This window comes from Capricornis sumatraensis, chromosome 19 (assembly GCF_032405125.1).
Source record: "Capricornis sumatraensis isolate serow.1 chromosome 19, serow.2, whole genome shotgun sequence".
Classification (NCBI taxonomy): Eukaryota; Metazoa; Chordata; class Mammalia; order Artiodactyla; family Bovidae; genus Capricornis; species Capricornis sumatraensis.
This window is the reverse complement of record NC_091087.1, coordinates 76,305,461-76,331,603: the sequence shown is the minus strand read 5'-3', so window position 1 is coordinate 76,331,603 and position 26,143 is coordinate 76,305,461. Positions and strand designations below refer to the sequence as shown.

At 67.9% G+C, this 26,143-nt stretch overlaps 2 protein-coding genes across 2 annotated transcripts in view; one reads left to right on the top strand and one right to left on the bottom strand.

Moving 5' to 3' along the window:
* Positions 1-16,360, top strand: part of AHNAK2 (AHNAK nucleoprotein 2) — a 38,430-nt gene extending 22,070 nt beyond the window's left edge. Inside the window, exon 7 of the mRNA XM_068991002.1 lies at positions 31-16,360. Coding sequence (XP_068847103.1) covers positions 31-15,822 — 15,792 coding nt within the window. The 3' untranslated portion in view covers positions 15,823-16,360. The remainder of the gene's footprint in view (positions 1-30) is intronic.
* Positions 16,361-18,782: 2,422 nt separating this feature from the next.
* Positions 18,783-26,143, bottom strand: PLD4 (phospholipase D family member 4). The gene is made up of 10 exons (XM_068991466.1): positions 26,071-26,143; positions 23,346-23,545; positions 22,380-22,563; positions 22,077-22,197; positions 21,548-21,675; positions 20,532-20,732; positions 19,772-19,911; positions 19,490-19,655; positions 19,320-19,416; positions 18,783-18,985 (listed from the first exon to the last, which is right to left on the bottom strand). Exons 1-10 carry the CDS (start codon positions 26,095-26,097, stop codon positions 18,783-18,785), a joined length of 1,467 nt encoding a protein of 488 aa, XP_068847567.1. The 5' UTR covers positions 26,098-26,143.

The window sequence follows — 26,143 nt, the reverse complement described above, 5'->3', positions numbered from 1 at the left end:
GGGCCAACAGGTTCGCTCTCCCTGTTCCAGGACCAGGATGTCGCTGATGGGTGCACGGAGACCCCCACGAAGACACCGCAGGGGGATGGAGACCAGCAGAGGCTTCTCCCCACACCCAGGGAGGGCAGGGGCCGGCGTGCCCAGCGGGAGCGGCTTTCCTGGCCCAAGTTCCAAGCCTTGAAGGGCAAGCGAGGGCCCCGGAGGTCCCACAGCTCCTCAGAGGCCTACGAGCGGGGGCGGGGGCCCGACCTGTCGCCTACAAGCACAGACACGGAGGCCCGGCTCCCGGCGGAGGAGCAGGCCCAGGAGGACGAGCCGGGCAGCCAGTGGAGGAGACGGTTCCCCAGCCTGAGGTTCAGAGTGGTCTCAGGGAAGGGCCCTTCCAGCAGGGGAGACCGCGGCGGGGCAGGCCCAGCTGAGCTGCTGGAGGAGGCAGGGCCCTCGGAGGCCGAACAAGAGGCCATCAGAGCGGCTGGACGTGCCGAGACAGGGGACGTGAGAGCAGGACAGCCCGAGGAGGCCGAGGCCCCCACGGAGCCTGCTCTGCCCGACGAGGGACCCGCACCCAGACTGCGAAGGAAGAAAGCACAGGTAAGGGGCCTGGAGGAGACCCTGGCGGAGGAACACACAGAGGTGGGCACAGCCCCGGGCCAGACCAGGGAGGGAGCCGCAGAGGACACTCAGGGGCCACAGCTGGGCACTGCCAGGCTGACTCGGCACGGCTCTGCAGACCAGGGCACCTACCAGAACGGCCAGCCGGAATTCCGCATCCGCATACCCAGCTTAAAGACACCCAAGTTCAGGGTTGCCAGAGAAACAGTACCGGAGGAAGCAGAGGGCACCGCCCCGGTGCGCTGGGGACCCTGGTGGACACAGGACTCTGCCAACGACTCCAGGGCCACGGGGGACGACAAAGGGGACACAGAGTCAGAGACGACAAAAAGAGCACAAGCAACAAGGCGGACAAAAGGACAGGGAGGAGGAGAGGGGGACGCGGTGGGGAAGAGGGCAGAGGCCAGCAAGGAAGGGGACCAGGAAACGGAGGAGACGGAGGGGAAGATGAGAGTCCTCAAGTTCAAGCTGCCGTCATTCGGGTGGTCACCAGCCAGGGAAGGAAAAGGAGAGAGAACAACACGAATTCAGGAAACAGATAAACAATATAGCGTCACAGCAGGTGGTACAGACACTGAGGGAAGGGGGAAAGACGGACACGGCAGAGACAGCAAGCTCAAAACGCCCAAGTTCAAGATGCCGTCCTTCGGCGTGTCGGCGCCCAGCAAGGCCATCGAGGCCGCCGTGGACGTGTCCCTGCCCAAGGCCCAGGCCGAGGTGACCCTGCCCTCGGTGCAGGCCGACGTCAAGACCAGTGAGGTCCGCGTGGAGCTGCCCTCGGCCGAGCTGGACGTCAAGGGCGCCGAGGTGGCCGTCAAGCTGCCGGAAGGGCCCCTGCCCGAAGCCGAGCTCAAGGACGGGGCGGCGGGAGTCGGCATCAAGGCCCACCTGCCCAAGGTGCAGATGCCCAGCGTCAAGCTGCCCAAGGTGGACATCAAGGCCCCGCAGGTGGACATCAAGGGGCCCAAGCTAGAGCTGAAGGGCGCCAAGGCCGAGGTGGCCACCCCCGACGTGGAGGTGTCGCTGCCCAGCGTGGAGGTGGACAGCCAGGCCCCGGGCGCCAAGCTGGAGGCCGACGTGTCCCTGGGGGACAAGGAGGTGGCCGCCAGAGACAGCAAGTTCAAAATGCCCAAGTTCAAGATGCCGTCCTTCGGCGTGTCGGCGCCCAGCAAGGCCATCGAGGCCGCCGTGGACGTGTCCCTGCCCAAGGCCCAGGCCGAGGTGACCCTGCCCTCGGTGCAGGCCGACGTCAAGACCAGTGAGGTCCGCGTGGAGCTGCCCTCGGCCGAGCTGGACGTCAAGGGCGCCGAGGTGGCCGTCAAGCTGCCGGAGGGGCCCCTGCCCGAAGCCGAGCTCAAGGACGGGGCGGCGGGAGTCGGCATCAAGGCCCACCTGCCCAAGGTGCAGATGCCCAGCGTCAAGCTGCCCAAGGTGGACATCAAGGCCCCGCAGGTGGACATCAAGGGGCCCAAGCTGGACCTGAAGGGCGCCAAGGCCGAGGTGGCCGCCCCCGACGTGGAGGTGTCGCTGCCCAGCGTGGAGGTGGACAGCCAGGCCCCGGGCGCCAAGCTGGAGGCCGACGTGTCCCTGGGGGACAAGGAGGTGGCCGCCAGAGACAGCAAGTTCAAAATGCCCAAGTTCAAGATGCCGTCCTTCGGCGTGTCGGCGCCCAGCAAGGCCATCGAGGCCGCCGTGGACGTGTCCCTGCCCAAGGCCCAGGCCGAGGTGACCCTGCCCTCGGTGCAGGCCGACGTCAAGACCAGTGAGGTCCGCGTGGAGCTGCCCTCGGCCGAGCTGGACGTCAAGGGCGCCGAGGTGGCCGTCAAGCTGCCGGAGGGGCCCCTGCCCGAAGCCGAGCTCAAGGACGGGGCGGCGGGAGTCGGCATCAAGGCCCACCTGCCCAAGGTGCAGATGCCCAGCGTCAAGCTGCCCAAGGTGGACATCAAGGCCCCGCAGGTGGACATCAAGGGGCCCAAGCTGGACCTGAAGGGCGCCAAGGCCGAGGTGGCCGCCCCCGACGTGGAGGTGTCGCTGCCCAGCGTGGAGGTGGACAGCCAGGCCCCGGGCGCCAAGCTGGAGGCCGACGTGTCCCTGGGGGACAAGGAGGTGGCCGCCAGAGACAGCAAGTTCAAAATGCCCAAGTTCAAGATGCCGTCCTTCGGCGTGTCGGCGCCCAGCAAGGCCATCGAGGCCGCCGTGGACGTGTCCCTGCCCAAGGCCCAGGCCGAGGTGACCCTGCCCTCGGTGCAGGCCGACGTCAAGACCAGTGAGGTCCGCGTGGAGCTGCCCTCGGCCGAGCTGGACGTCAAGGGCGCCGAGGTGGCCGTCAAGCTGCCGGAGGGGCCCCTGCCCGAAGCCGAGCTCAAGGACGGGGCGGCGGGAGTCGGCATCAAGGCCCACCTGCCCAAGGTGCAGATGCCCAGCGTCAAGCTGCCCAAGGTGGACATCAAGGCCCCGCAGGTGGACATCAAGGGGCCCAAGCTGGACCTGAAGGGCGCCAAGGCCGAGGTGGCCGCCCCCGACGTGGAGGTGTCGCTGCCCAGCGTGGAGGTGGACAGCCAGGCCCCGGGCGCCAAGCTGGAGGCCGACGTGTCCCTGGGGGACAAGGAGGTGGCCGCCAGAGACAGCAAGTTCAAAATGCCCAAGTTCAAGATGCCGTCCTTCGGCGTGTCGGCGCCCAGCAAGGCCATCGAGGCCGCCGTGGACGTGTCCCTGCCCAAGGCCCAGGCCGAGGTGACCCTGCCCTCGGTGCAGGCCGACGTCAAGACCAGTGAGGTCCGCGTGGAGCTGCCCTCGGCCGAGCTGGACGTCAAGGGCGCCGAGGTGGCCGTCAAGCTGCCGGAGGGGCCCCTGCCCGAAGCCGAGCTCAAGGACGGGGCGGCGGGAGTCGGCATCAAGGCCCACCTGCCCAAGGTGCAGATGCCCAGCGTCAAGCTGCCCAAGTTGGACATCAAGGCCCCGCAGGTGGACATCAAGGGGCCCAAGCTGGACCTGAAGGGCGCCAAGGCCGAGGTGGCCGCCCCCGACGTGGAGGTGTCGCTGCCCAGCGTGGAGGTGGACAGCCAGGCCCCGGGCGCCAAGCTGGAGGCCGACGTGTCCCTGGGGGACAAGGAGGTGGCCGCCAGAGACAGCAAGTTCAAAATGCCCAAGTTCAAGATGCCGTCCTTCGGCGTGTCGGCGCCCAGCAAGGCCATCGAGGCCGCCGTGGACGTGTCCCTGCCCAAGGCCCAGGCCGAGGTGACCCTGCCCTCGGTGCAGGCCGACGTCAAGACCAGTGAGGTCCGCGTGGAGCTGCCCTCGGCCGAGCTGGACGTCAAGGGCGCCGAGGTGGCCGTCAAGCTGCCGGAGGGGCCCCTGCCCGAAGCCGAGCTCAAGGACGGGGCGGCGGGAGTCGGCATCAAGGCCCACCTGCCCAAGGTGCAGATGCCCAGCGTCAAGCTGCCCAAGGTGGACATCAAGGCCCCGCAGGTGGACATCAAGGGGCCCAAGCTGGACCTGAAGGGCGCCAAGGCCGAGGTGGCCGCCCCCGACGTGGAGGTGTCGCTGCCCAGCGTGGAGGTGGACAGCCAGGCCCCGGGCGCCAAGCTGGAGGCCGACGTGTCCCTGGGGGACAAGGAGGTGGCCGCCAGAGACAGCAAGTTCAAAATGCCCAAGTTCAAGATGCCGTCCTTCGGCGTGTCGGCGCCCAGCAAGGCCATCGAGGCCGCCGTGGACGTGTCCCTGCCCAAGGCCCAGGCCGAGGTGACCCTGCCCTCGGTGCAGGCCGACGTCAAGACCAGTGAGGTCCGCGTGGAGCTGCCCTCGGCCGAGCTGGACGTCAAGGGCGCCGAGGTGGCCGTCAAGCTGCCGGAGGGGCCCCTGCCCGAAGCCGAGCTCAAGGACGGGGCGGCGGGAGTCGGCATCAAGGCCCACCTGCCCAAGGTGCAGATGCCCAGCGTCAAGCTGCCCAAGGTGGACATCAAGGCCCCGCAGGTGGACATCAAGGGGCCCAAGCTGGACCTGAAGGGCGCCAAGGCCGAGGTGGCCGCCCCCGACGTGGAGGTGTCGCTGCCCAGCGTGGAGGTGGACAGCCAGGCCCCGGGCGCCAAGCTGGAGGCCGACGTGTCCCTGGGGGACAAGGAGGTGGCCGCCAGAGACAGCAAGTTCAAAATGCCCAAGTTCAAGATGCCGTCCTTCGGCGTGTCGGCGCCCAGCAAGGCCATCGAGGCCGCCGTGGACGTGTCCCTGCCCAAGGCCCAGGCCGAGGTGACCCTGCCCTCGGTGCAGGCCGACGTCAAGACCAGTGAGGTCCGCGTGGAGCTGCCCTCGGCCGAGCTGGACGTCAAGGGCGCCGAGGTGGCCGTCAAGCTGCCGGAGGGGCCCCTGCCCGAAGCCGAGCTCAAGGACGGGGCGGCGGGAGTCGGCATCAAGGCCCACCTGCCCAAGGTGCAGATGCCCAGCGTCAAGCTGCCCAAGGTGGACATCAAGGCCCCGCAGGTGGACATCAAGGGGCCCAAGCTGGACCTGAAGGGCGCCAAGGCCGAGGTGGCCGCCCCCGACGTGGAGGTGTCGCTGCCCAGCGTGGAGGTGGACAGCCAGGCCCCGGGCGCCAAGCTGGAGGCCGACGTGTCCCTGGGGGACAAGGAGGTGGCCGCCAGAGACAGCAAGTTCAAAATGCCCAAGTTCAAGATGCCGTCCTTCGGCGTGTCGGCGCCCAGCAAGGCCATCGAGGCCGCCGTGGACGTGTCCCTGCCCAAGGCCCAGGCCGAGGTGACCCTGCCCTCGGTGCAGGCCGACGTCAAGACCAGTGAGGTCCGCGTGGAGCTGCCCTCGGCCGAGCTGGACGTCAAGGGCGCCGAGGTGGCCGTCAAGCTGCCGGAGGGGCCCCTGCCCGAAGCCGAGCTCAAGGACGGGGCGGCGGGAGTCGGCATCAAGGCCCACCTGCCCAAGGTGCAGATGCCCAGCGTCAAGCTGCCCAAGGTGGACATCAAGGCCCCGCAGGTGGACATCAAGGGGCCCAAGCTGGACCTGAAGGGCGCCAAGGCCGAGGTGGCCGCCCCCGACGTGGAGGTGTCGCTGCCCAGCGTGGAGGTGGACAGCCAGGCCCCGGGCGCCAAGCTGGAGGCCGACGTGTCCCTGGGGGACAAGGAGGTGGCCGCCAGAGACAGCAAGTTCAAAATGCCCAAGTTCAAGATGCCGTCCTTCGGCGTGTCGGCGCCCAGCAAGGCCATCGAGGCCGCCGTGGACGTGTCCCTGCCCAAGGCCCAGGCCGAGGTGACCCTGCCCTCGGTGCAGGCCGACGTCAAGACCAGTGAGGTCCGCGTGGAGCTGCCCTCGGCCGAGCTGGACGTCAAGGGCGCCGAGGTGGCCGTCAAGCTGCCGGAGGGGCCCCTGCCCGAAGCCGAGCTCAAGGACGGGGCGGCGGGAGTCGGCATCAAGGCCCACCTGCCCAAGGTGCAGATGCCCAGCGTCAAGCTGCCCAAGGTGGACATCAAGGCCCCGCAGGTGGACATCAAGGGGCCCAAGCTGGACCTGAAGGGCGCCAAGGCCGAGGTGGCCGCCCCCGACGTGGAGGTGTCGCTGCCCAGCGTGGAGGTGGACAGCCAGGCCCCGGGCGCCAAGCTGGAGGCCGACGTGTCCCTGGGGGACAAGGAGGTGGCCGCCAGAGACAGCAAGTTCAAAATGCCCAAGTTCAAGATGCCGTCCTTCGGCGTGTCGGCGCCCAGCAAGGCCATCGAGGCCGCCGTGGACGTGTCCCTGCCCAAGGCCCAGGCCGAGGTGACCCTGCCCTCGGTGCAGGCCGACGTCAAGACCAGTGAGGTCCGCGTGGAGCTGCCCTCGGCCGAGCTGGACGTCAAGGGCGCCGAGGTGGCCGTCAAGCTGCCGGAGGGGCCCCTGCCCGAAGCCGAGCTCAAGGACGGGGCGGCGGGAGTCGGCATCAAGGCCCACCTGCCCAAGGTGCAGATGCCCAGCGTCAAGCTGCCCAAGGTGGACATCAAGGCCCCGCAGGTGGACATCAAGGGGCCCAAGCTGGACCTGAAGGGCGCCAAGGCCGAGGTGGCCGCCCCCGACGTGGAGGTGTCGCTGCCCAGCGTGGAGGTGGACAGCCAGGCCCCGGGCGCCAAGCTGGAGGCCGACGTGTCCCTGGGGGACAAGGAGGTGGCCGCCAGAGACAGCAAGTTCAAAATGCCCAAGTTCAAGATGCCGTCCTTCGGCGTGTCGGCGCCCAGCAAGGCCATCGAGGCCGCCGTGGACGTGTCCCTGCCCAAGGCCCAGGCCGAGGTGACCCTGCCCTCGGTGCAGGCCGACGTCAAGACCAGTGAGGTCCGCGTGGAGCTGCCCTCGGCCGAGCTGGACGTCAAGGGCGCCGAGGTGGCCGTCAAGCTGCCGGAGGGGCCCCTGCCCGAAGCCGAGCTCAAGGACGGGGCGGCGGGAGTCGGCATCAAGGCCCACCTGCCCAAGGTGCAGATGCCCAGCGTCAAGCTGCCCAAGGTGGACATCAAGGCCCCGCAGGTGGACATCAAGGGGCCCAAGCTGGACCTGAAGGGCGCCAAGGCCGAGGTGGCCGCCCCCGACGTGGAGGTGTCGCTGCCCAGCGTGGAGGTGGACAGCCAGGCCCCGGGCGCCAAGCTGGAGGCCGACGTGTCCCTGGGGGACAAGGAGGTGGCCGCCAGAGACAGCAAGTTCAAAATGCCCAAGTTCAAGATGCCGTCCTTCGGCGTGTCGGCGCCCAGCAAGGCCATCGAGGCCGCCGTGGACGTGTCCCTGCCCAAGGCCCAGGCCGAGGTGACCCTGCCCTCGGTGCAGGCCGACGTCAAGACCAGTGAGGTCCGCGTGGAGCTGCCCTCGGCCGAGCTGGACGTCAAGGGCGCCGAGGTGGCCGTCAAGCTGCCGGAGGGGCCCCTGCCCGAAGCCGAGCTCAAGGACGGGGCGGCGGGAGTCGGCATCAAGGCCCACCTGCCCAAGGTGCAGATGCCCAGCGTCAAGCTGCCCAAGGTGGACATCAAGGCCCCGCAGGTGGACATCAAGGGGCCCAAGCTGGACCTGAAGGGCGCCAAGGCCGAGGTGGCCGCCCCCGACGTGGAGGTGTCGCTGCCCAGCGTGGAGGTGGACAGCCAGGCCCCGGGCGCCAAGCTGGAGGCCGACGTGTCCCTGGGGGACAAGGAGGTGGCCGCCAGAGACAGCAAGTTCAAAATGCCCAAGTTCAAGATGCCGTCCTTCGGCGTGTCGGCGCCCAGCAAGGCCATCGAGGCCGCCGTGGACGTGTCCCTGCCCAAGGCCCAGGCCGAGGTGACCCTGCCCTCGGTGCAGGCCGACGTCAAGACCAGTGAGGTCCGCGTGGAGCTGCCCTCGGCCGAGCTGGACGTCAAGGGCGCCGAGGTGGCCGTCAAGCTGCCGGAGGGGCCCCTGCCCGAAGCCGAGCTCAAGGACGGGGCGGCGGGAGTCGGCATCAAGGCCCACCTGCCCAAGGTGCAGATGCCCAGCGTCAAGCTGCCCAAGGTGGACATCAAGGCCCCGCAGGTGGACATCAAGGGGCCCAAGCTGGACCTGAAGGGCGCCAAGGCCGAGGTGGCCGCCCCCGACGTGGAGGTGTCGCTGCCCAGCGTGGAGGTGGACAGCCAGGCCCCGGGCGCCAAGCTGGAGGCCGACGTGTCCCTGGGGGACAAGGAGGTGGCCGCCAGAGACAGCAAGTTCAAAATGCCCAAGTTCAAGATGCCGTCCTTCGGCGTGTCGGCGCCCAGCAAGGCCATCGAGGCCGCCGTGGACGTGTCCCTGCCCAAGGCCCAGGCCGAGGTGACCCTGCCCTCGGTGCAGGCCGACGTCAAGACCAGTGAGGTCCGCGTGGAGCTGCCCTCGGCCGAGCTGGACGTCAAGGGCGCCGAGGTGGCCGTCAAGCTGCCGGAGGGGCCCCTGCCCGAAGCCGAGCTCAAGGACGGGGCGGCGGGAGTCGGCATCAAGGCCCACCTGCCCAAGGTGCAGATGCCCAGCGTCAAGCTGCCCAAGGTGGACATCAAGGCCCCGCAGGTGGACATCAAGGGGCCCAAGCTGGACCTGAAGGGCGCCAAGGCCGAGGTGGCCGCCCCCGACGTGGAGGTGTCGCTGCCCAGCGTGGAGGTGGACAGCCAGGCCCCGGGCGCCAAGCTGGAGGCCGACGTGTCCCTGGGGGACAAGGAGGTGGCCGCCAGAGACAGCAAGTTCAAAATGCCCAAGTTCAAGATGCCGTCCTTCGGCGTGTCGGCGCCCAGCAAGGCCATCGAGGCCGCCGTGGACGTGTCCCTGCCCAAGGCCCAGGCCGAGGTGACCCTGCCCTCGGTGCAGGCCGACGTCAAGACCAGTGAGGTCCGCGTGGAGCTGCCCTCGGCCGAGCTGGACGTCAAGGGCGCCGAGGTGGCCGTCAAGCTGCCGGAGGGGCCCCTGCCCGAAGCCGAGCTCAAGGACGGGGCGGCGGGAGTCGGCATCAAGGCCCACCTGCCCAAGGTGCAGATGCCCAGCGTCAAGCTGCCCAAGGTGGACATCAAGGCCCCGCAGGTGGACATCAAGGGGCCCAAGCTGGACCTGAAGGGTGCCAAGGCCGAGGTGGCCGCCCCCGACGTGGAGGTGTCGCTGCCCAGCGTGGAGGTGGACAGCCAGGCCCCGGGCGCCAAGCTGGAGGCCGACGTGTCCCTGGGGGACAAGGAGGTGGCCGCCAGAGACAGCAAGTTCAAAATGCCCAAGTTCAAGATGCCGTCCTTCGGCGTGTCGGCGCCCAGCAAGGCCATCGAGGCCGCCGTGGACGTGTCCCTGCCCAAGGCCCAGGCCGAGGTGACCCTGCCCTCGGTGCAGGCCGACGTCAAGACCAGTGAGGTCCGCGTGGAGCTGCCCTCGGCCGAGCTGGACGTCAAGGGCGCCGAGGTGGCCGTCAAGCTGCCAGAGGGGCCCCTGCCCGAAGCCGAGCTCAAGGACGGGGCGGCGGGAGTCGGCATCAAGGCCCACCTGCCCAAGGTGCAGATGCCCAGCGTCAAGCTGCCCAAGGTGGACATCAAGGCCCCGCAGGTGGACATCAAGGGGCCCAAGCTGGACCTGAAGGGCGCCAAGGCCGAGGTGGCCGCCCCCGACGTGGAGGTGTCGCTGCCCAGCGTGGAGGTGGACAGCCAGGCCCCGGGCGCCAAGCTGGAGGCCGACGTGTCCCTGGGGGACAAGGAGGTGGCCGCCAGAGACAGCAAGTTCAAAATGCCCAAGTTCAAGATGCCGTCCTTCGGCGTGTCGGCGCCCAGCAAGGCCATCGAGGCCGCCGTGGACGTGTCCCTGCCCAAGGCCCAGGCCGAGGTGACCCTGCCCTCGGTGCAGGCCGACGTCAAGACCAGTGAGGTCCGCGTGGAGCTGCCCTCGGCCGAGCTGGACGTCAAGGGCGCCGAGGTGGCCGTCAAGCTGCCGGAGGGGCCCCTGCCCGAAGCCGAGCTCAAGGACGGGGCGGCGGGAGTCGGCATCAAGGCCCACCTGCCCAAGGTGCAGATGCCCAGCGTCAAGCTGCCCAAGTTGGACATCAAGGCCCCGCAGGTGGACATCAAGGGGCCCAAGCTGGACCTGAAGGGCGCCAAGGCCGAGGTGGCCGCCCCCGACGTGGAGGTGTCGCTGCCCAGCGTGGAGGTGGACAGCCAGGCCCCGGGCGCCAAGCTGGAGGCCGACGTGTCCCTGGGGGACAAGGAGGTGGCCGCCAGAGACAGCAAGTTCAAAATGCCCAAGTTCAAGATGCCGTCCTTCGGCGTGTCGGCGCCCAGCAAGGCCATCGAGGCCGCCGTGGACGTGTCCCTGCCCAAGGCCCAGGCCGAGGTGACCCTGCCCTCGGTGCAGGCCGACATCAAGACCAGTGAGGTCCGCGTGGAGCTGCCCTCGGCCGAGCTGGACGTCAAGGGCGCCGAGGTGGCCGTCAAGCTGCCGGAGGGGCCCCTGCCCGAAGCCGAGCTCAAGGACGGGGCGGCGGGAGTCGGCATCAAGGCCCACCTGCCCAAGGTGCAGATGCCCAGCGTCAAGCTGCCCAAGGTGGACATCAAGGCCCCGCAGGTGGACATCAAGGGGCCCAAGCTAGAGCTGAAGGGCGCCAAGGCCGAGGTGGCCGCCCCCGACGTGGAGGTGTCGCTGCCCAGCGTGGAGGTGGACAGCCAGGCCCCGGGCGCCAAGCTGGAGGCCGACGTGTCCCTGGGGGACAAGGAGGTGGCCGCCAGAGACAGCAAGTTCAAAATGCCCAAGTTCAAGATGCCGTCCTTCGGCGTGTCGGCGCCCAGCAAGGCCATCGAGGCCGCCGTGGACGTGTCCCTGCCCAAGGCCCAGGCCGAGGTGACCCTGCCCTCGGTGCAGGCCGACGTCAAGACCAGTGAGGTCCGCGTGGAGCTGCCCTCGGCCGAGCTGGACGTCAAGGGCGCCGAGGTGGCCGTCAAGCTGCCGGAGGGGCCCCTGCCCGAAGCCGAGCTCAAGGACGGGGCGGCGGGAGTCGGCATCAAGGCCCACCTGCCCAAGGTGCAGATGCCCAGCGTCAAGCTGCCCAAGGTGGACATCAAGGCCCCGCAGGTGGACATCAAGGGGCCCAAGCTGGACCTGAAGGGCGCCAAGGCCGAGGTGGCCGCCCCCGACGTGGAGGTGTCGCTGCCCAGCGTGGAGGTGGACAGCCAGGCCCCGGGCGCCAAGCTGGAGGCCGACGTGTCCCTGGGGGACAAGGAGGTGGCCGCCAGAGACAGCAAGTTCAAAATGCCCAAGTTCAAGATGCCGTCCTTCGGCGTGTCGGCGCCCAGCAAGGCCATCGAGGCCGCCGTGGACGTGTCCCTGCCCAAGGCCCAGGCCGAGGTGACCCTGCCCTCGGTGCAGGCCGACGTCAAGACCAGTGAGGTCCGCGTGGAGCTGCCCTCGGCCGAGCTGGACGTCAAGGGCGCCGAGGTGGCCGTCAAGCTGCCGGAGGGGCCCCTGCCCGAAGCCGAGCTCAAGGACGGGGCGGCGGGAGTCGGCATCAAGGCCCACCTGCCCAAGGTGCAGAGGCCCAGCGTCAAGCTGCCCAAGGTGGACATCAAGGCCCCGCAGGTGGACATCAAGGGGCCCAAGCTGGACCTGAAGGGCGCCAAGGCCGAGGTGGCCGCCCCCGACGTGGAGGTGTCGCTGCCCAGCGTGGAGGTGGACAGCCAGGCCCCGGGCGCCAAGCTGGAGGCCGACGTGTCCCTGGGGGACAAGGAGGTGGCCGCCAGAGACAGCAAGTTCAAAATGCCCAAGTTCAAGATGCCGTCCTTCGGCGTGTCGGCGCCCAGCAAGGCCATCGAGGCCGCCGTGGACGTGTCCCTGCCCAAGGCCCAGGCCGAGGTGACCCTGCCCTCGGTGCAGGCCGACGTCAAGACCAGTGAGGTCCGCGTGGAGCTGCCCTCGGCCGAGCTGGACGTCAAGGGCGCCGAGGTGGCCGTCAAGCTGCCGGAGGGGCCCCTGCCCGAAGCCGAGCTCAAGGACGGGGCGGCGGGAGTCGGCATCAAGGCCCACCTGCCCAAGGTGCAGAGGCCCAGCGTCAAGCTGCCCAAGGTGGACATCAAGGCCCCGCAGGTGGACATCAAGGGGCCCAAGCTGGACCTGAAGGGCGCCAAGGCCGAGGTGGCCGCCCCCGACGTGGAGGTGTCGCTGCCCAGCGTGGAGGTGGACAGCCAGGCCCCGGGCGCCAAGCTGGAGGCCGACGTGTCCCTGGGGGACAAGGAGGTGGCCGCCAGAGACAGCAAGTTCAAAATGCCCAAGTTCAAGATGCCGTCCTTCGGCGTGTCGGCGCCCAGCAAGGCCATCGAGGCCGCCGTGGACGTGTCCCTGCCCAAGGCCCAGGCCGAGGTGACCCTGCCCTCGGTGCAGGCCGACGTCAAGACCAGTGAGGTCCGCGTGGAGCTGCCCTCGGCCGAGCTGGACGTCAAGGGCGCCGAGGTGGCCGTCAAGCTGCCGGAGGGGCCCCTGCCCGAAGCCGAGCTCAAGGACGGGGCGGCGGGAGTCGGCATCAAGGCCCACCTGCCCAAGGTGCAGATGCCCAGCGTCAAGCTGCCCAAGGTGGACATCAAGGCCCCGCAGGTGGACATCAAGGGGCCCAAGCTGGACCTGAAGGGCGCCAAGGCCGAGGTGGCCGCCCCCGACGTGGAGGTGTCGCTGCCCAGCGTGGAGGTGGACAGCCAGGCCCCGGGCGCCAAGCTGGAGGCCGACGTGTCCCTGGGGGACAAGGAGGTGGCCGCCAGAGACAGCAAGTTCAAAATGCCCAAGTTCAAGATGCCGTCCTTCGGCGTGTCGGCGCCCAGCAAGGCCATCGAGGCCGCCGTGGACGTGTCCCTGCCCAAGGCCCAGGCCGAGGTGACCCTGCCCTCGGTGCAGGCCGACGTCAAGACCAGTGAGGTCCGCGTGGAGCTGCCCTCGGCCGAGCTGGACGTCAAGGGCGCCGAGGTGGCCGTCAAGCTGCCGGAGGGGCCCCTGCCCGAAGCCGAGCTCAAGGACGGGGCGGCGGGAGTCGGCATCAAGGCCCACCTGCCCAAGGTGCAGAGGCCCAGCGTCAAGCTGCCCAAGGTGGACATCAAGGCCCCGCAGGTGGACATCAAGGGGCCCAAGCTGGACCTGAAGGGCGCCAAGGCCGAGGTGGCCGCCCCCGACGTGGAGGTGTCGCTGCCCAGCGTGGAGGTGGACAGCCAGGCCCCGGGCGCCAAGCTGGAGGCCGACGTGTCCCTGGGGGACAAGGAGGTGGCCGCCAAAGGTTGCACAATGAAAACTGAGCAGGATGGTAAAATACATGTCAAGAAACCCCATTTTAAGTTTCCTAGGCTGTTTTCTTCAGCAGGGAAGTCTTCCAAAATTTCTACCCTTATTGAAAGTGATCCTCAACTTTCTTTGGCCCCAAGATTTTCTGGTGTGGATCCTCCCTTGTCAGATATTTCTAGCCATAAACCGTCCCTGCCGTTTCCCCACATGGGTTGGCCTGGTGTTTCCTCAGGCAGCCTTGATGTCAGCCATTCTCATGCTGAGTGTTCGTCCGTCTCTCCAGAGGCGGTCACTCTCATCAAGTACCAGGTGACTGTTCCCGACGCCCCACATTTCCCTCCGGAAATCCTCTCGTGTTCCCAGGAGGATAGAGAAAGTCCTACCACTCTGCGCCCCGACGAGAGCGTTCCATGCCCACCTGATAGTCCTGCCCGCCCTGTGGACCCCCTGTTTCCTGCATCTGATGGTCAGGTGACTTTCCCGAAGTTTCATCGACCTAAGTTCTGGTTTTCTAGCCCAGAAGCAGCAGATCCTGCGGTGGATGGTCAGGCCGCAGAACCCGCCCCGGCCCCGTGCCCCCTCAGCGATGCTCAGGGGCTGGACTCTGCACGCGGCCTGCCCCCGGCAGATGGCAGCCAAGGGCACGGGTCTGGGGATGTCTCAGCCGGCCAGCCTCATGGCGAGGGGAGGGCCCCGTCACCAGGAGAACGCCTCCAGCCGCTGTGCAGAGCTGCAGGTGTGGATGCCCCAGTGGAGGGGAGCACAGCCGCTCCGGGGGGCTGGTTCAGGATGCCCGCCCTCCACCTGCCCATCATCCGGCACCCTGCCAGGGAGAAGGGGGTACCCGGGGCACCGAGTCCCATGCCTGCTGCCTGTGCATTGGGGGAAGAAGAGCCAGCTCCCATCACGGCTCAGGGGCCTCTGGGGTCAGAGGTGGAGGCGCCTGAAACCCTGGAGCCAGCTGAGAAGATCACATCGCATGCGGGCATGCTAAAGATAAACCTAGACGGCAGAGGCTCGACGCCGCTCCCGCCTCCTCCGGGGGCACCCCCTGCGGGCCTGTCCACTTCTGAGATCAGGGTCCGCCCAGGCGAAGGCTCCCTTCCGCTTCGGATGCCCAGCGGGGCACTTTCGGAAACAGAAGCTCCTCCTGCTGGGCCTGCAGGCCTGGACCTCGCCAGGGGAGAGGGGAGGGCGGAGAAATGGCCCTCCCAGCCTGAAGGCCCCGTTAAACTGAAGGTGTCCAGGACCGACGGGCCATCTCAGATTTCTGTGGTCAGCGTGGGTCAGCCCTGGGAGGGCTCTGTGGTAACTGTCAAGCTGCCAAGGCTGAGCATGCCGAGATTCGCCTTCCCTGACCCCGGATCGGAGGCCGATGTATTCATCCCTGCCGTGCGGGAGGTGCGATGCGCCGGGAGCAGCCTGGACGACGCCTGGTGCGCAGAGAGCATGGGAGCCTGGGGTGCCAGCATCCTGAAGGCCGGCGCTGGGACCCCTGGGGAGCAGCCTGTGGCCTTTGACCTCTCCCCGGAAGCTTCCAGGGTCCGAGTGCACATTCACAGTGCTCAGGGAGAGGGTGCCGGGGTCAGCGTACACGCCGGAGTGACTCCAGAGCCAGCTGACCGCTCGGGACCCGAGGCCGTTTCCACTCAGATTGTGCGGGAATCAGAGATCCCCGCGTCTGAGATCCAAACGGCTTCCTACGGATTTTCGTTGCTGAAAGTGAAGATCCCTGAGCCCCCCACGCAGGGGAGGGTCCAAGACTCCCCACTGACAGGGGGCTTGCAGGAGGCTTCTGAAGACGCTGCCCCTGGAGCAGACCCTGTTTCTGGAGACCTGCAGCCAGACACCGGAGAACCATTTGAAGTGATCTCGTCCAGCGTCAGCGTGCCCAGAGGGCCAGCACTCACTGCCGACCTGCACTCTGGCCCCCCGGGTACGGAGAGCTGCTCCGACGAGGAGCCCGCAGAGATCCTCGAATTTCCCCCAGAAGAGGACGGCGAGGAGGCAGCCACGGGCCTCTCCAAAGGAGACCAGGCTCCAAAAGAGAAGCTGGAAGGTAAGAGGTCTTCCGGTCTGCTCCGGTTTTGGCTTCCCAGCATCGGTTTCTCTTCTTCCTCTGAAGAGACACGTGCTGACTCCAAAGATGAAGCCCATGGACCGGCCCCCGTCCAGACCCCGCCGGGTTTGCAGCCTGAGGCAGAGCCACCCAAGAAATCTGAGAAAGCCAGCTGGTTCCGATTTCCCAAATTAGGGTTCTCCTCCTCCCCCACCAAGAAAAGCAAGAGCTTGGAGGATGAGGCGGCTCCGGCAGAGCAAAAGCTCCAGGAAGAAGCTGCCACCTTCTTTGATGCCCGCGAGAACTTCTCCCCCGAGGACAGGGAGGAGACGGTGCCAGGCGCCGGGGCAATGGTCACGTCCAGGGCCAGGACGGAGCTCATCCTGCTGGAGCCAGACCCGGGGGCCCTGGACGAGCCTGCACCCGGGCCCGCTGCCCAGTGAGGACGGAAGGAAGTGGAGGCTGTGCCTCACACCCGCGTGTGGACATGAGTGTCCGCCGTGACCCCCAGAGTGGAGGACGAAGTGAAGCCGGCTGCGAGCAGAGGGGCCCCCGCCCCCAGCCCTCCCGAAGCTGCCTCCCAAAGCTTCAGGAGTGTCCCGGGCTCCTGAGGGGCTTTCTTAGACATGTGTTACTCAAGACCCCTGCCCATGAGCCCCTCGAAGACATGGTTGCTGCTTCCTGGTGAAGGCTGTTTCCGTTTCCGGCAGAGTCTGGCACAGTACAAGAGACCCTCTCCCTGCCTGCTTAGAACCAGCCCACTCTTCATGGGCCGTCTCACTGAGGCAAGCCCTGGGATGCTTTGAGTGATAGTGCCCGCGCCGGGCTGGGGGCAGCTGGCTGCCAAGGTGGTCCAGGCGTCCGTCCATGAGCTCCCACCAGACATCCATGGGTGTCCACTTGCCTGCCGGTGCCCTCTCCGGCGTCCATGGCCCCAGCCCCTCAGTGTGCCTGAAGATGGGACCCACTTGGCTCTTCCCTGGACGTCGAACAGGCGATAAATAAAGTGCTGCACCGCTCCCGTTTCGGCTGCGAGGCGTTTTGTTCTGGATGGAGCCCATCGGCCCTCCCGCACACATCTATCTGCTCGGGCCCTCCTCCCCGCCCACAGCTGTGAGAGACCGAGGAGGAAGGTGCCGGCCCAGGGCTCCACTGCGAGGCCGGGGACAGGCTGCCCTGAGCTGGGAGGCCTCCCCAGGCGAGGGCCATGGGCAGCACAGGGGCTGCCCAGGGGGCGGAGGGCCCCGACCCGGAGGCTTTGCTGGGTCCTCGGCCGCTATCGTGGCCCGGCTCAGGGCTCCCTGTGCCCCGGTGGCCGTCCTTGCCAGCCACCCACGGGAGCAGACTCAGAGCAAGGTCAGGGAGCGCCCTACAGCCCTTCAGAGTCACAGCTCCTCCCTGTGGCCTTCAGACACCCTTTCTGGGCCTGTGGGCCTGCAGCGCTCCATGGGGGGGACCTGGAGCCTGGCCCCCTCCCTGCTGCCCAGGGAAGGTTCCTGGAGCCTGGGCCCCTCCCTGCTGCCCGGGGAAGGTTCCTGGAGCCGCCTCCTTCTGCTCGGAGAGGGGCAGCTGCTCTCGGCACTGAGGGCGGGGCGGGGAAGCTGGGGGCCTCTGGGCCCAGAGGGCAGCCCACTCCCCTCCCCAACCCTCCTTCCTGAGGGAAGTCGCATCTCCCGTGGGGGCCGGTGGGGAAGGGGCCCCCAGTCAGGGATGTGGGACCCTCTGGACGCTGGGGAGGGGGCTCGGTGGGGACTTGGTCCTGCAGTCCAGGAGGCTACAGGAGCCTCTCTCGGCCCTGGGAGAGAAGATGGGGGGGAGCCCAGCCCCCCGGGAATACCGTAGCGGGGGACAGCCGGCTCGTGGGCTCCACGCCTCTCTGCACACAGAGTCACGTCTGTCTTACTGGGGCCGTGGTGCTGGAGGCCCTGCGGAGCCCTCAGCCGCGTCCCACGAGGCCCCCGTCTCACCCCCAGATACAACCTGGGAAGGAGCCGCCTCCCAAACTCAACGGAGCTGCCGGCGGCGGTCAGTTCCTTGCCGGCTGGGTGGCCCAGGGCCCTGTTCCTTGCCAGCTGGAGGCCGCTCTCGGGGCCCTGCCTCGGGCTTGGATGACGGACAGCTCACAGCACCTTCCTGCGTCCCACAGTGAGGGTCGGCCCCTGGCGAGAGCTGTGAGCCCCCCGTGCCACTAACCACCTGTTCATCCCACCTGTCCCAAGTGAGGCGGCCGGTGCCCCCCATCCAGGCAGTGGAGCCGTCCACACAAGGGCCTGGGTCCAGGGTCCTCGGGGGCAGGCTCTGTCCCCCACACCCCAGAAGGAGCCCCCAGGCCTCTCGAGCCTCATAACGCTGGGTCTCCCGGGGGGCCGGGGGATTCTGCTTTGGCGCAGGCCCCCGTGGCTGGCCACCAGACCTACCACATGTGGGGCAGGCCTTGCCCTGGCTGTGGGCCCTCACTGTCTCCCCATCACGACCTGGACCGCGGCCCAGCGTCCAGGGGAGCAGAGTGGTCTGGGGTTCCGCTGCTCCTGGGGAACAGCTGGGGTGGGGCGGCAGGGGGGCCCCGGGGGACAGCAGCTCACGCACAGACCAGCTCCCGGACCCGCTGGATGCCTGGGAGGTCCACATGGAGCCGTGGCATCCTCTCCCACCCCCAGCGGGTCTGGCGGGGTTTGGGGACCATCCTGGCAGGCAAGGACGTTCAAATCCGAGCTGTCCGACAGCCGCCCTGCTGGCTCTCTCTGAGGTCGTGAGGACTCGGGGCCCAGGGGTGGCGGCTCAGGGTGGACCTAGTGTCCACTCGATGGCCCCCTCAGCTGCCAGGCTCTCCTGGACATTGAACCAGCCCACAGCTCTAGCCTCAGACAGTCTGGGGGCCTCTGCCTGGGCAGGTGGGCTCTGAAGCCAAGGTCAGAAACCAGGAGACAGTGAGCCGGGCTGAGACAGGCCTCTGACCCCCTCTCCTTGCTGAACCCATCCCCTGATGTGTCCCTGGGTTCCTGTGGGCCCGGGACTGGACACCGGCGAGAGTTAGGGGCTCCCACGGTAGACGCCTGGCCTTGCCTCAGTGTGGCCTCATAGACGAGGCTGAGCAGAAGCGGGCGCGGCCCCACAGCGGACACACACAAGAGACACAGAGGCACACACATTTTCTAGAGGCCCCACTTGTGGACAGGAATGGCGGCTCTGTGGGAGTCAGGGAGGGGCATCCCGGAGGGCTCCCTGGAGGAGGCGAGCGGGGACTTCCAAGGGGCTAGATTTGGAAAGCAAGTGGTTTGTGTCCACCCTGAGGTGGACAGTCCCGCCCCCGACCAGGGCTTGTGTGAGTGAAGCTGCTTGGAGTCCAGGCTGGGGGCCAGGCAAGGCAAGGAGGCCCCACCCTGCTGCCGGGAAGGGCCGAACCTCAGCCCTGCCAAACACAGTCCTGGCCCTGGGCCTGTCCGTCCAGGCCCACAGCATAGCGGGAGCTCCAGTCTCGCTCGAAGAGCTGCCGCAGCTCCTCCTGCACGGTGCTCACCCCTGGCTGGGCGTCGGAGGCCCTCTGGCTGACCACCAGGCCCACACCCGAGGTGCTGCTGAAGTAATCTTCTGACCAGTTGGACGTGCCTGCAGGCAGCGGGCACAGGAGGCTGGGGATGGGGCCGCACGGGTCCCTCTGCTTCCCCGCCCAGCCTGGTGGCCCCTATGGCCGCTGAGGAGTGCGGCCAGCTCTTCACCGGAGGGGTCCCACCCCTGTCCCCCGAAAACTCAGGGCTTGGGGAGCTCCGTGCGGGGATTCCCCACCTGCCCTGTGGGCCCAGCTGACCACCGGGCTGGCCGCCTCCATGGAGAGCCCCGAGCCCTTCCACATGCAGGCCCCCTGCCTGGGGACACGAGCCCTGTGCAGACTGGGATGGCCTCGCGTGGCGCCCTGGAGGGCGCGGGCCGCCGCCCGGCTCACCTATGTAGGCCGCCTTCTCTGTTACCATGAACTTGCTGTGGTTGACCCTGCTGAAGGGGATGTTGGAGTGGTTCCCCACGGGCACGATGAAGACTTTCTTGGGGGAACAGAGAGGGTGTGTTGGGGGCGGAGAGGCCACTGCCTGGCCCGGCCCAGGGGCGCATTCTTACCACATCCACGGACACGTTGGCCGCTGGGTTGCTGAGTGCCTGCAGGGACCGCAGGAAGGGGAACATCCTGGGGTCCGTGTTGAGCCAGCAGCTGACCAGCAGGCGCACGTGCACCCCCCTGCTGAAGGCCGCCACCCGCAGCGCCGTGTCCAGCACCGGCCAGTAGCTGGGGGAGGGGCATGGCAGGGTCAGGGTCCTCGGGCCGGCGGGGCCCTGCCGGCCTGCCCCAACGTGGTCCCTACAGGTGAGAGGACAGGGCAGCCCGGCCCCCAGCCGGCCCACCTGGCGGGGTGTCTGAAGCGTGTGGTGGGGAAGTACTCCATCACCGAGGCGTAGAGGAACTCCCGGGCAGCCCCCATGACCGCCAGCAGGGCGTCCAGGTCACGGGTGCGGCCGTGGGGGCAGAGAGCGGGTGGCGACGCCTGTGGGGCGGGGGGTCCCTGAGGGGCTTGGTTCTGAGCCGCACCCTACCACACACCCACCCTCCAGCCCCGGGAACCGGGAAGAAGGCAGGAGGCGTGCCCCGCAGGGCTGGGGCCCTGGGCTGGCCTGACCCTGGAGGAAGCTCCCCGGGGGGCTCGGCCGGACTCCCACATCTGGGGATGCATACCTGCCTCTGAGGCCAGGTCTCCACTGCACCTGAGCACTGGGGTAGCTGCCCGTACCCCAGGGAAGTTCCTGGCTGGTAGCTGTGGCCGCCTGCCCCCCAGTTCCCTCCCCTCTCCAGCGGAGGGACAGCATCACTGGGGCTCTGGCCCTACCCGCCCCCACCCTTCCTGCTCCTAGAGTCAGACCCCACCCATCGATGTGTGCGGAGGTTCCCGGGGCCACAGGGCCTCCCCCGCCACCCAGGCCGCCTGTCTCCCATGGATGACGACGGCCACGTCCTCTGATGGGGTCACCCCAGGACCACAGCCCCGGACCTCGGACCTCGCAGATGCCGCGGCCTGCAGGGCAGGCCTGGGGTGGGCGGGACTTCTGGTGGGTGTGGCCGGCCAGAGAGCAGGGACTCAGAAGGGCCTCCAGGCCTGTCCGCCCTTACCGAGAAGTAGGCGGTGGTGGGCACCCCGTCAAAGTGATCCCGGAGCGGCTGGAAGCGGTTGATGTGAGAGGAGAAGTTCCGAGGCCAGGGCTTGGGGAGGACGGCCCTGGGCGTCCCTAGCGCCCAGTAGGTCTGGAAGGTCTTCTCCAGGTCCTGGGCCAGGCGGCTGCAGTTGTAGATGACGGCACCGAGCTCCTTTACCTGTGGGCAGCCGGGCAGTGCTGCGGGGGCGGGGGGCCCTCTGTGGGGCTGGGCAGACCCCCCCCAGACGGGCCAAGGCTGCCCGGCAGGCGCGTGCCCCCACTGGGCGGCCAGTCTGCAGCAGCATCGTGGAATCCACGTGTGCAGGGGAGCTACAGGGAGGGGAGCCCAGCGGGTCCCTGCTCTTCTTAGACATTATGACCCGAGGGCAATACGTGTTCATTGCCGGAAAACAACAGAAAGCATCAGTGCCCCAAGAAAACCAGCTCGTTCTTCACTGCTAATCGGCTAGCGCTGCCAGCCTTTTGACTGATGGCTAAAGCGCTGCTTTTCCTGAAAGGGTTCCTGCTTGGTCCGCATGGCCCCTTGGACAAGGTGACCTGACCATGTTTCCAGGCAGGTAAGTGACCTTCTACAGCAGTGCCTTTAGAGTCCTGTAACCCTCCAGTACTCTCGCTTGGAAAATTCCATGGATGGAGGAGCCTGGTAGGCTGCAGTCCATGGGGTCGACTGAGCGACTTCACTTTCACTTTTCACTTTCATGCATTGGAGAAGGAAATGGCAACCCACTCCAGTGTTCTTGCCTGGAGAATCCCAGGGACGGGGGAGCCTGGTCGGCTGCCATCTATGGGGTCGTACAGAGTCGGACACGACTGAAGGGACTCAGCAGCAGCAACGAGCCTCCGGGTGTTTCTACCGCAGGGGCGTCACAGATCTGCCTGCGTCCCCCAGGATGACTGCCCACACGGGGATGTCAGGGGTGCCAGGGCGGACGAGCTCCAGAGGGCCTCCCCTCCTGGGGCTCGGGGACTCACCTGTGTTAGGGACCGCCAGTCCATGTTGGCACTGCCCACGTAGACATGCCGCCCGTCCACCACCCAGAACTTGGAGTGCAAAACACCACCAGTGAGCCTTCCCATGGGCACGCGTCGCACCTGGGCGCCTGACAAGGGTGCAGGGCGGTGGGTGAGCCCGCTTTGTGCTGAGCCCAGTTCCTTCCTCCTCACGGCAGTCCTCCTCATGGATGCTGTCCTCACCCCCACTTTACAGGTGGGAGAAGGAGGCGTTGGTTGGCCCGGGGTCCCCCCAGGCGGCCTGGCTCTGTGGGGTTTGTCCCTGTGGCCCCTGGCTCCCACCTGAGCCTCCACCTACAGCTCAGAGCAGCTGGACTCAGTTGGCCACAGAGGCCACCCTGCTCTGCCCCATGGGAAACGACAGGTCCGGCCCCTGGAGCCGGCCTCCGGGGAAGCCCCCTCGGAGGCGCTTGCAGCCCCGGGCCCCCAGCGCCCCCAGGCAGCACCAGAGCTCTCGCTGGCCCCTGGGCCCAGGATGGCAGGCTCCCACCTCGGCTTTCCAGGACCTGCAGGTCAGTGGAGTTCTTGGCCGGAGTCGGGTTGCTGGTGGCCACGGCCAGGGACACGTTTCTGTCCAGCAGCTGCTGCAGCTTTTGCAGGAGGGCCTCGCCCTGTGGGAGCAGGCCAGGGTGAGAGAGAGACCACCCCGTCCCAGTAGGAGGGCCCAGGTCTCCCCCGAGGCGCCCCCAACTGCCCACAGCTCAGTCAGACAGACGGGCAGCCTGCTGGCCTTGCTGTGTGCCTGGCCCTGGCATAGCCCACGGGCTCCGGGTCAAGGGCGAGGGCCACACACCGGCTGGGAAGATGAGTCGTTGACCCCGATGTCGGGCCCTGTGAGGGACCAGTAGAAGGAGGCCACGTGGACGCTCTCTCGGGCAGCATCCAGCAGCTGCATCCAGGCCTGGGCCAGGGGCTGGGCGGCCGGGCTGCCTGCTGCAGACTGCAGGTCCTGGGGGATGCTCTCCACGAGGACGAGCCTGCAGAGGGGGCGCCGGGTGTGAGCGCAGAGGGGGCGCCGGGTGTGAGCGCAGAGGGGGCGCCGGGTGTGAGCGCAGAGGGGGCGCCGGGTGTGAGCGCAGAGGGGGCGCCGGGTGTGAGCGCAGAGGGGGCGCCGGGTGTGAGCACAGGAGCGGCCGGCCAGCCTCGCGTCACCTGCTCCGTCCTGGTCAGCAAGCGGGAGACAGAGCCCGGGCCGAGGGGGCCGGGCTGGGTCGCAGGCTGGACAGGGCAGGGCGGGCCTGACACCAGGAGTGCCCCAGGGGGCCTGCCCAAGTGGGGAGTGGGTGCCAGTCCCCACCCCCACCAAAGCCCAGCGTGCTCCCCTGGGAGCTGTTGGGTCTGGGCTCCTGCGGGTGTGGAGGCCCTTGGAGTCACCAAGGCTGACCCAGAGGGAGGGGCTCAGTCAGGGGGTGTGCTGGGGGCTTCTGAGGTTCTAGGACCCTGGGGGGCGGGAGGGGCGGGCCCTGCGACTCTACCCCAGGCGGGAGGGCTGCGATGGCCACGGAGTCCTGGGTGACAGCCTGTGTTTCCTGCCAAGAGCACTCCACATCCCACCCTTACGATCAGGGCCTCCCCTTCCCAGACCACTCCCCCTGCCTCCAGCCCACCCTCCCGGAAGCTGCCTCTTCCCAGGGGAGGGGAAGAAGGGCGGTGCTTGTCCCTCTGGGGAGGCCCAGGCTGGGATGGCAGGGGCGCCCGGGACAGAGCCTCCTGGACTTGCCCGCCCGCTGCTGCCCCGCAGAGCCCATGGCTTGCTCACCGGCAGGAGTCCTTTTGCTGATGCTGCCTCCGGGCCTCCCCTCCTGGAGGATCCCAGTGCACACGGGAGCCAAGGCCCCCAGGCCTGGCGGGCCCTTCCTCAAGGCAGCCCTGGCTCCAGGCGGAAGGGGAGGACCCCAGCCCCAGGAGGCAGGTGAGAGTCACGGCACCCAGGCACAGCAGCACGAGCGTCCCCCGTACCTGCAGCTGGAGGAAGACACCCCCGGGTTCCCAGGGGCCACGCTTTCCTGAGACAGCCCACCCCTGCTGCCAGGTGGGGCTGGCCAGGGCAAGCCTGAGGCCACGGCCTGGGGGCTGGCCGTGTTCCTGGGTCCTCCAGACAGGTGCCAGCAGCCCCTGGGTGGGGAGTCCTGGCCCCTTGTGGCTTCTTCTGCCCCTGCCGCTCTGGCCCGAGGGGCCTGTGTGGCGGCTCAGCCCTTCCTGCGGGCCCCCAGTCTCGCAGTGCTGACTGCCCTGTCCTATGGGCCACAAGGCGATGTGAAGCGGGGCCATGCTGGGGCCACCCGTGTGCTCAGCAGAGGCCTCAGCCCCTGGGCGGGGTGACCGGCATCACTCGCAGCTCCGGGCCCAGGCACGGTGACCCCACGCTCCTGGGCAGCTGGGCACCAGGGAGGCCACCTTGCTGGGACCCTGCAGACCCCATCCCTGGCCCAGGTGGACCCTCACCCTGGCCTGGCCTGAAGCTGTTGAGTCCGTCACCCAGCACTTGTGCGTGTGTGCGTGTGCGTGTCTGTGCGCGTGTGCATGTCTGTGTGTGTGCGTGTGTGCGTGTGCGTGTGTGTGCATATCTGTGTGCCTCTGTGTGTGTGTGTCCTGTGTGTACGTGTGTGTCCTGTGTGTGTGCATGTCTGTGTGTGTGCGTGTGTGTCCTGTGTGTGTCTGTGTCTGTGTGTGTGCATGTCTCTCTGTGTGTGCGTGTCTGTGTGCGTGTGTGTCCTGTGCGTGTGTGTATCCTGTGTGCATCCTGTGTGTGCACATGTGTGCATGTATGTGCGTGTCTGTGTGCATGTGTGTGTCCCACGTGTGCGTGTGTGCATGTGTGTGCGTGTCTGTGTGCCTGTGCATGTCTGTGTGCATGTGTGTGCGTGTCCTGTGGGTGTGCATGTGTGTGCGTGTCTGTGTGCATGTGCATGTGTGTCCTGTGTGTGCCCGGGCCGCATATGACCTGCCGGTTTCCCTCTCGGCGCCCCCCACGGCCATGTGGGCGTCTGAATCTCAGTTCCTCGTTTCAACCACAGCGCGTCTGCTGCCATTTCTGCTTTCAGGCTGGGTCCTCTCGATGCTGGTTCATAAATAACTGCTTCCCTTCCCGGGCTGGGCCCCCATCCTGGCCCTGTGCTGGCCCCTCCTGGGAGCCGGGCAGTGACCCTGGTCCTGGATGGGGGCCGGGCACAGAAGAGACGGCTGTTTTTCTGGGGGCCGGGGGCTGGGGGCTGAGTCAGGACCCCTTGATGCTGGCGGGGGTCTCTCTCCGCCCCAGAACTCTGCAGCCAGCTGGGGACGCAGGTCTTGTCCCCTCAGAGCGGTCACTCTCACAAGGAGCTGGAAGCCAGGCAGACTGGATGCCGTTGGGGTTGTTCCCCTCCTCAGAGCAGCCTCAAATGCCACCCTGAGTGGGATGCTCCCCAGCTCTGAGCTGAGGCTGCCCTCCCTGGAGTGCGGGGCGTGGTCCATGCACAGAGACGTGTTTGCCCCAACCCCACTCCCCCGCACCCACCACCAGCCAACTTCTGAGGCTTCCATGAGGGGCGGGTGCAGCCCTCCCTCCTGGCCTTGACGGCGAGTGGCCACTGCCGCCTGGGGCCTGGGGCTGGGGTCACGCTGCCCGCCTGTGAACACAGCTCAGCTGGGCACTGGGGCCCAGGGAGCCAGGCTGTTGCACAGGCCCCAGGCTCTGGGGGTATCCTCCCGCTGGGCCCCCAGCCCGCCTCCATGGGGGAGGGGCAGCCATGGGAGCTGGGCCTGCGGGGTGGGGGGCCCCGGAATGAGAGAAGGGGCTCAGAGCCCGAGGCCTGGCACTCCTCCCCACCAGGAGTCCCTACACCCTGAAGAGGGAAGCTCGAGGGGCCTGCCACTCCCCTCCTCGCCCCAGGGAGGGCTCCCCAGACCCTTCGCTGATGCTCAAGAGAGGCTATCGGGGTGCAGCCCTGCGTGAGTCCCTGAGCCAGGCCCACGAAAAGGTGGGAGTGCCCTGCCCCCACAGCCCCACCTTGGGGGCCGCCCAGCTGAGACACCTTCCAGGTCACCCACCCCCTTGTGAACTGTAAGGGCCTGGGGAGGCCTGCCATCCAGGGGGCTCTGGGCAGCTCGACCCTGAGGACCCCGTGTGTCCAGGGGTGGGACTGGCTGTTGGGAGAGGGTGGCCTAGCAGCGCTGGCATCGCAAGCCTGTGTTGGGCTGGGAGACCCCAGGGGGCAGCTCTGTGCTTCCCCCGCCCTGTGGTGGGCAGGTCCCAGCTGAAAGGGTGGGACTGGCTGCCCTGCAGGGCCTGGGGGGCAGCTGCCCACCCCAGGCTGAGCTCGCTGGGAGACCCCAGGCCCTGTGGTCCTGGCTGCAGAAACCAGTGGAGGAGAGGACGGCCCACTGGAGCTTCGTGGCCCTTTGGGCCCAGGGCAGCTGGCAGCACCGGGCAGGAGGCAGTGGACCGAAGCCCCCTTCTCAGGGCCCTTGGTCCGGCCCTCCCATCCGGCCTCGCTGGCTCTTACCTCCGAGGGTCCCGCCTTGGCGTTCATCTTGGCTTCACCACAGACGCAGGCCCTCAGCTTGCAGGCTATTACC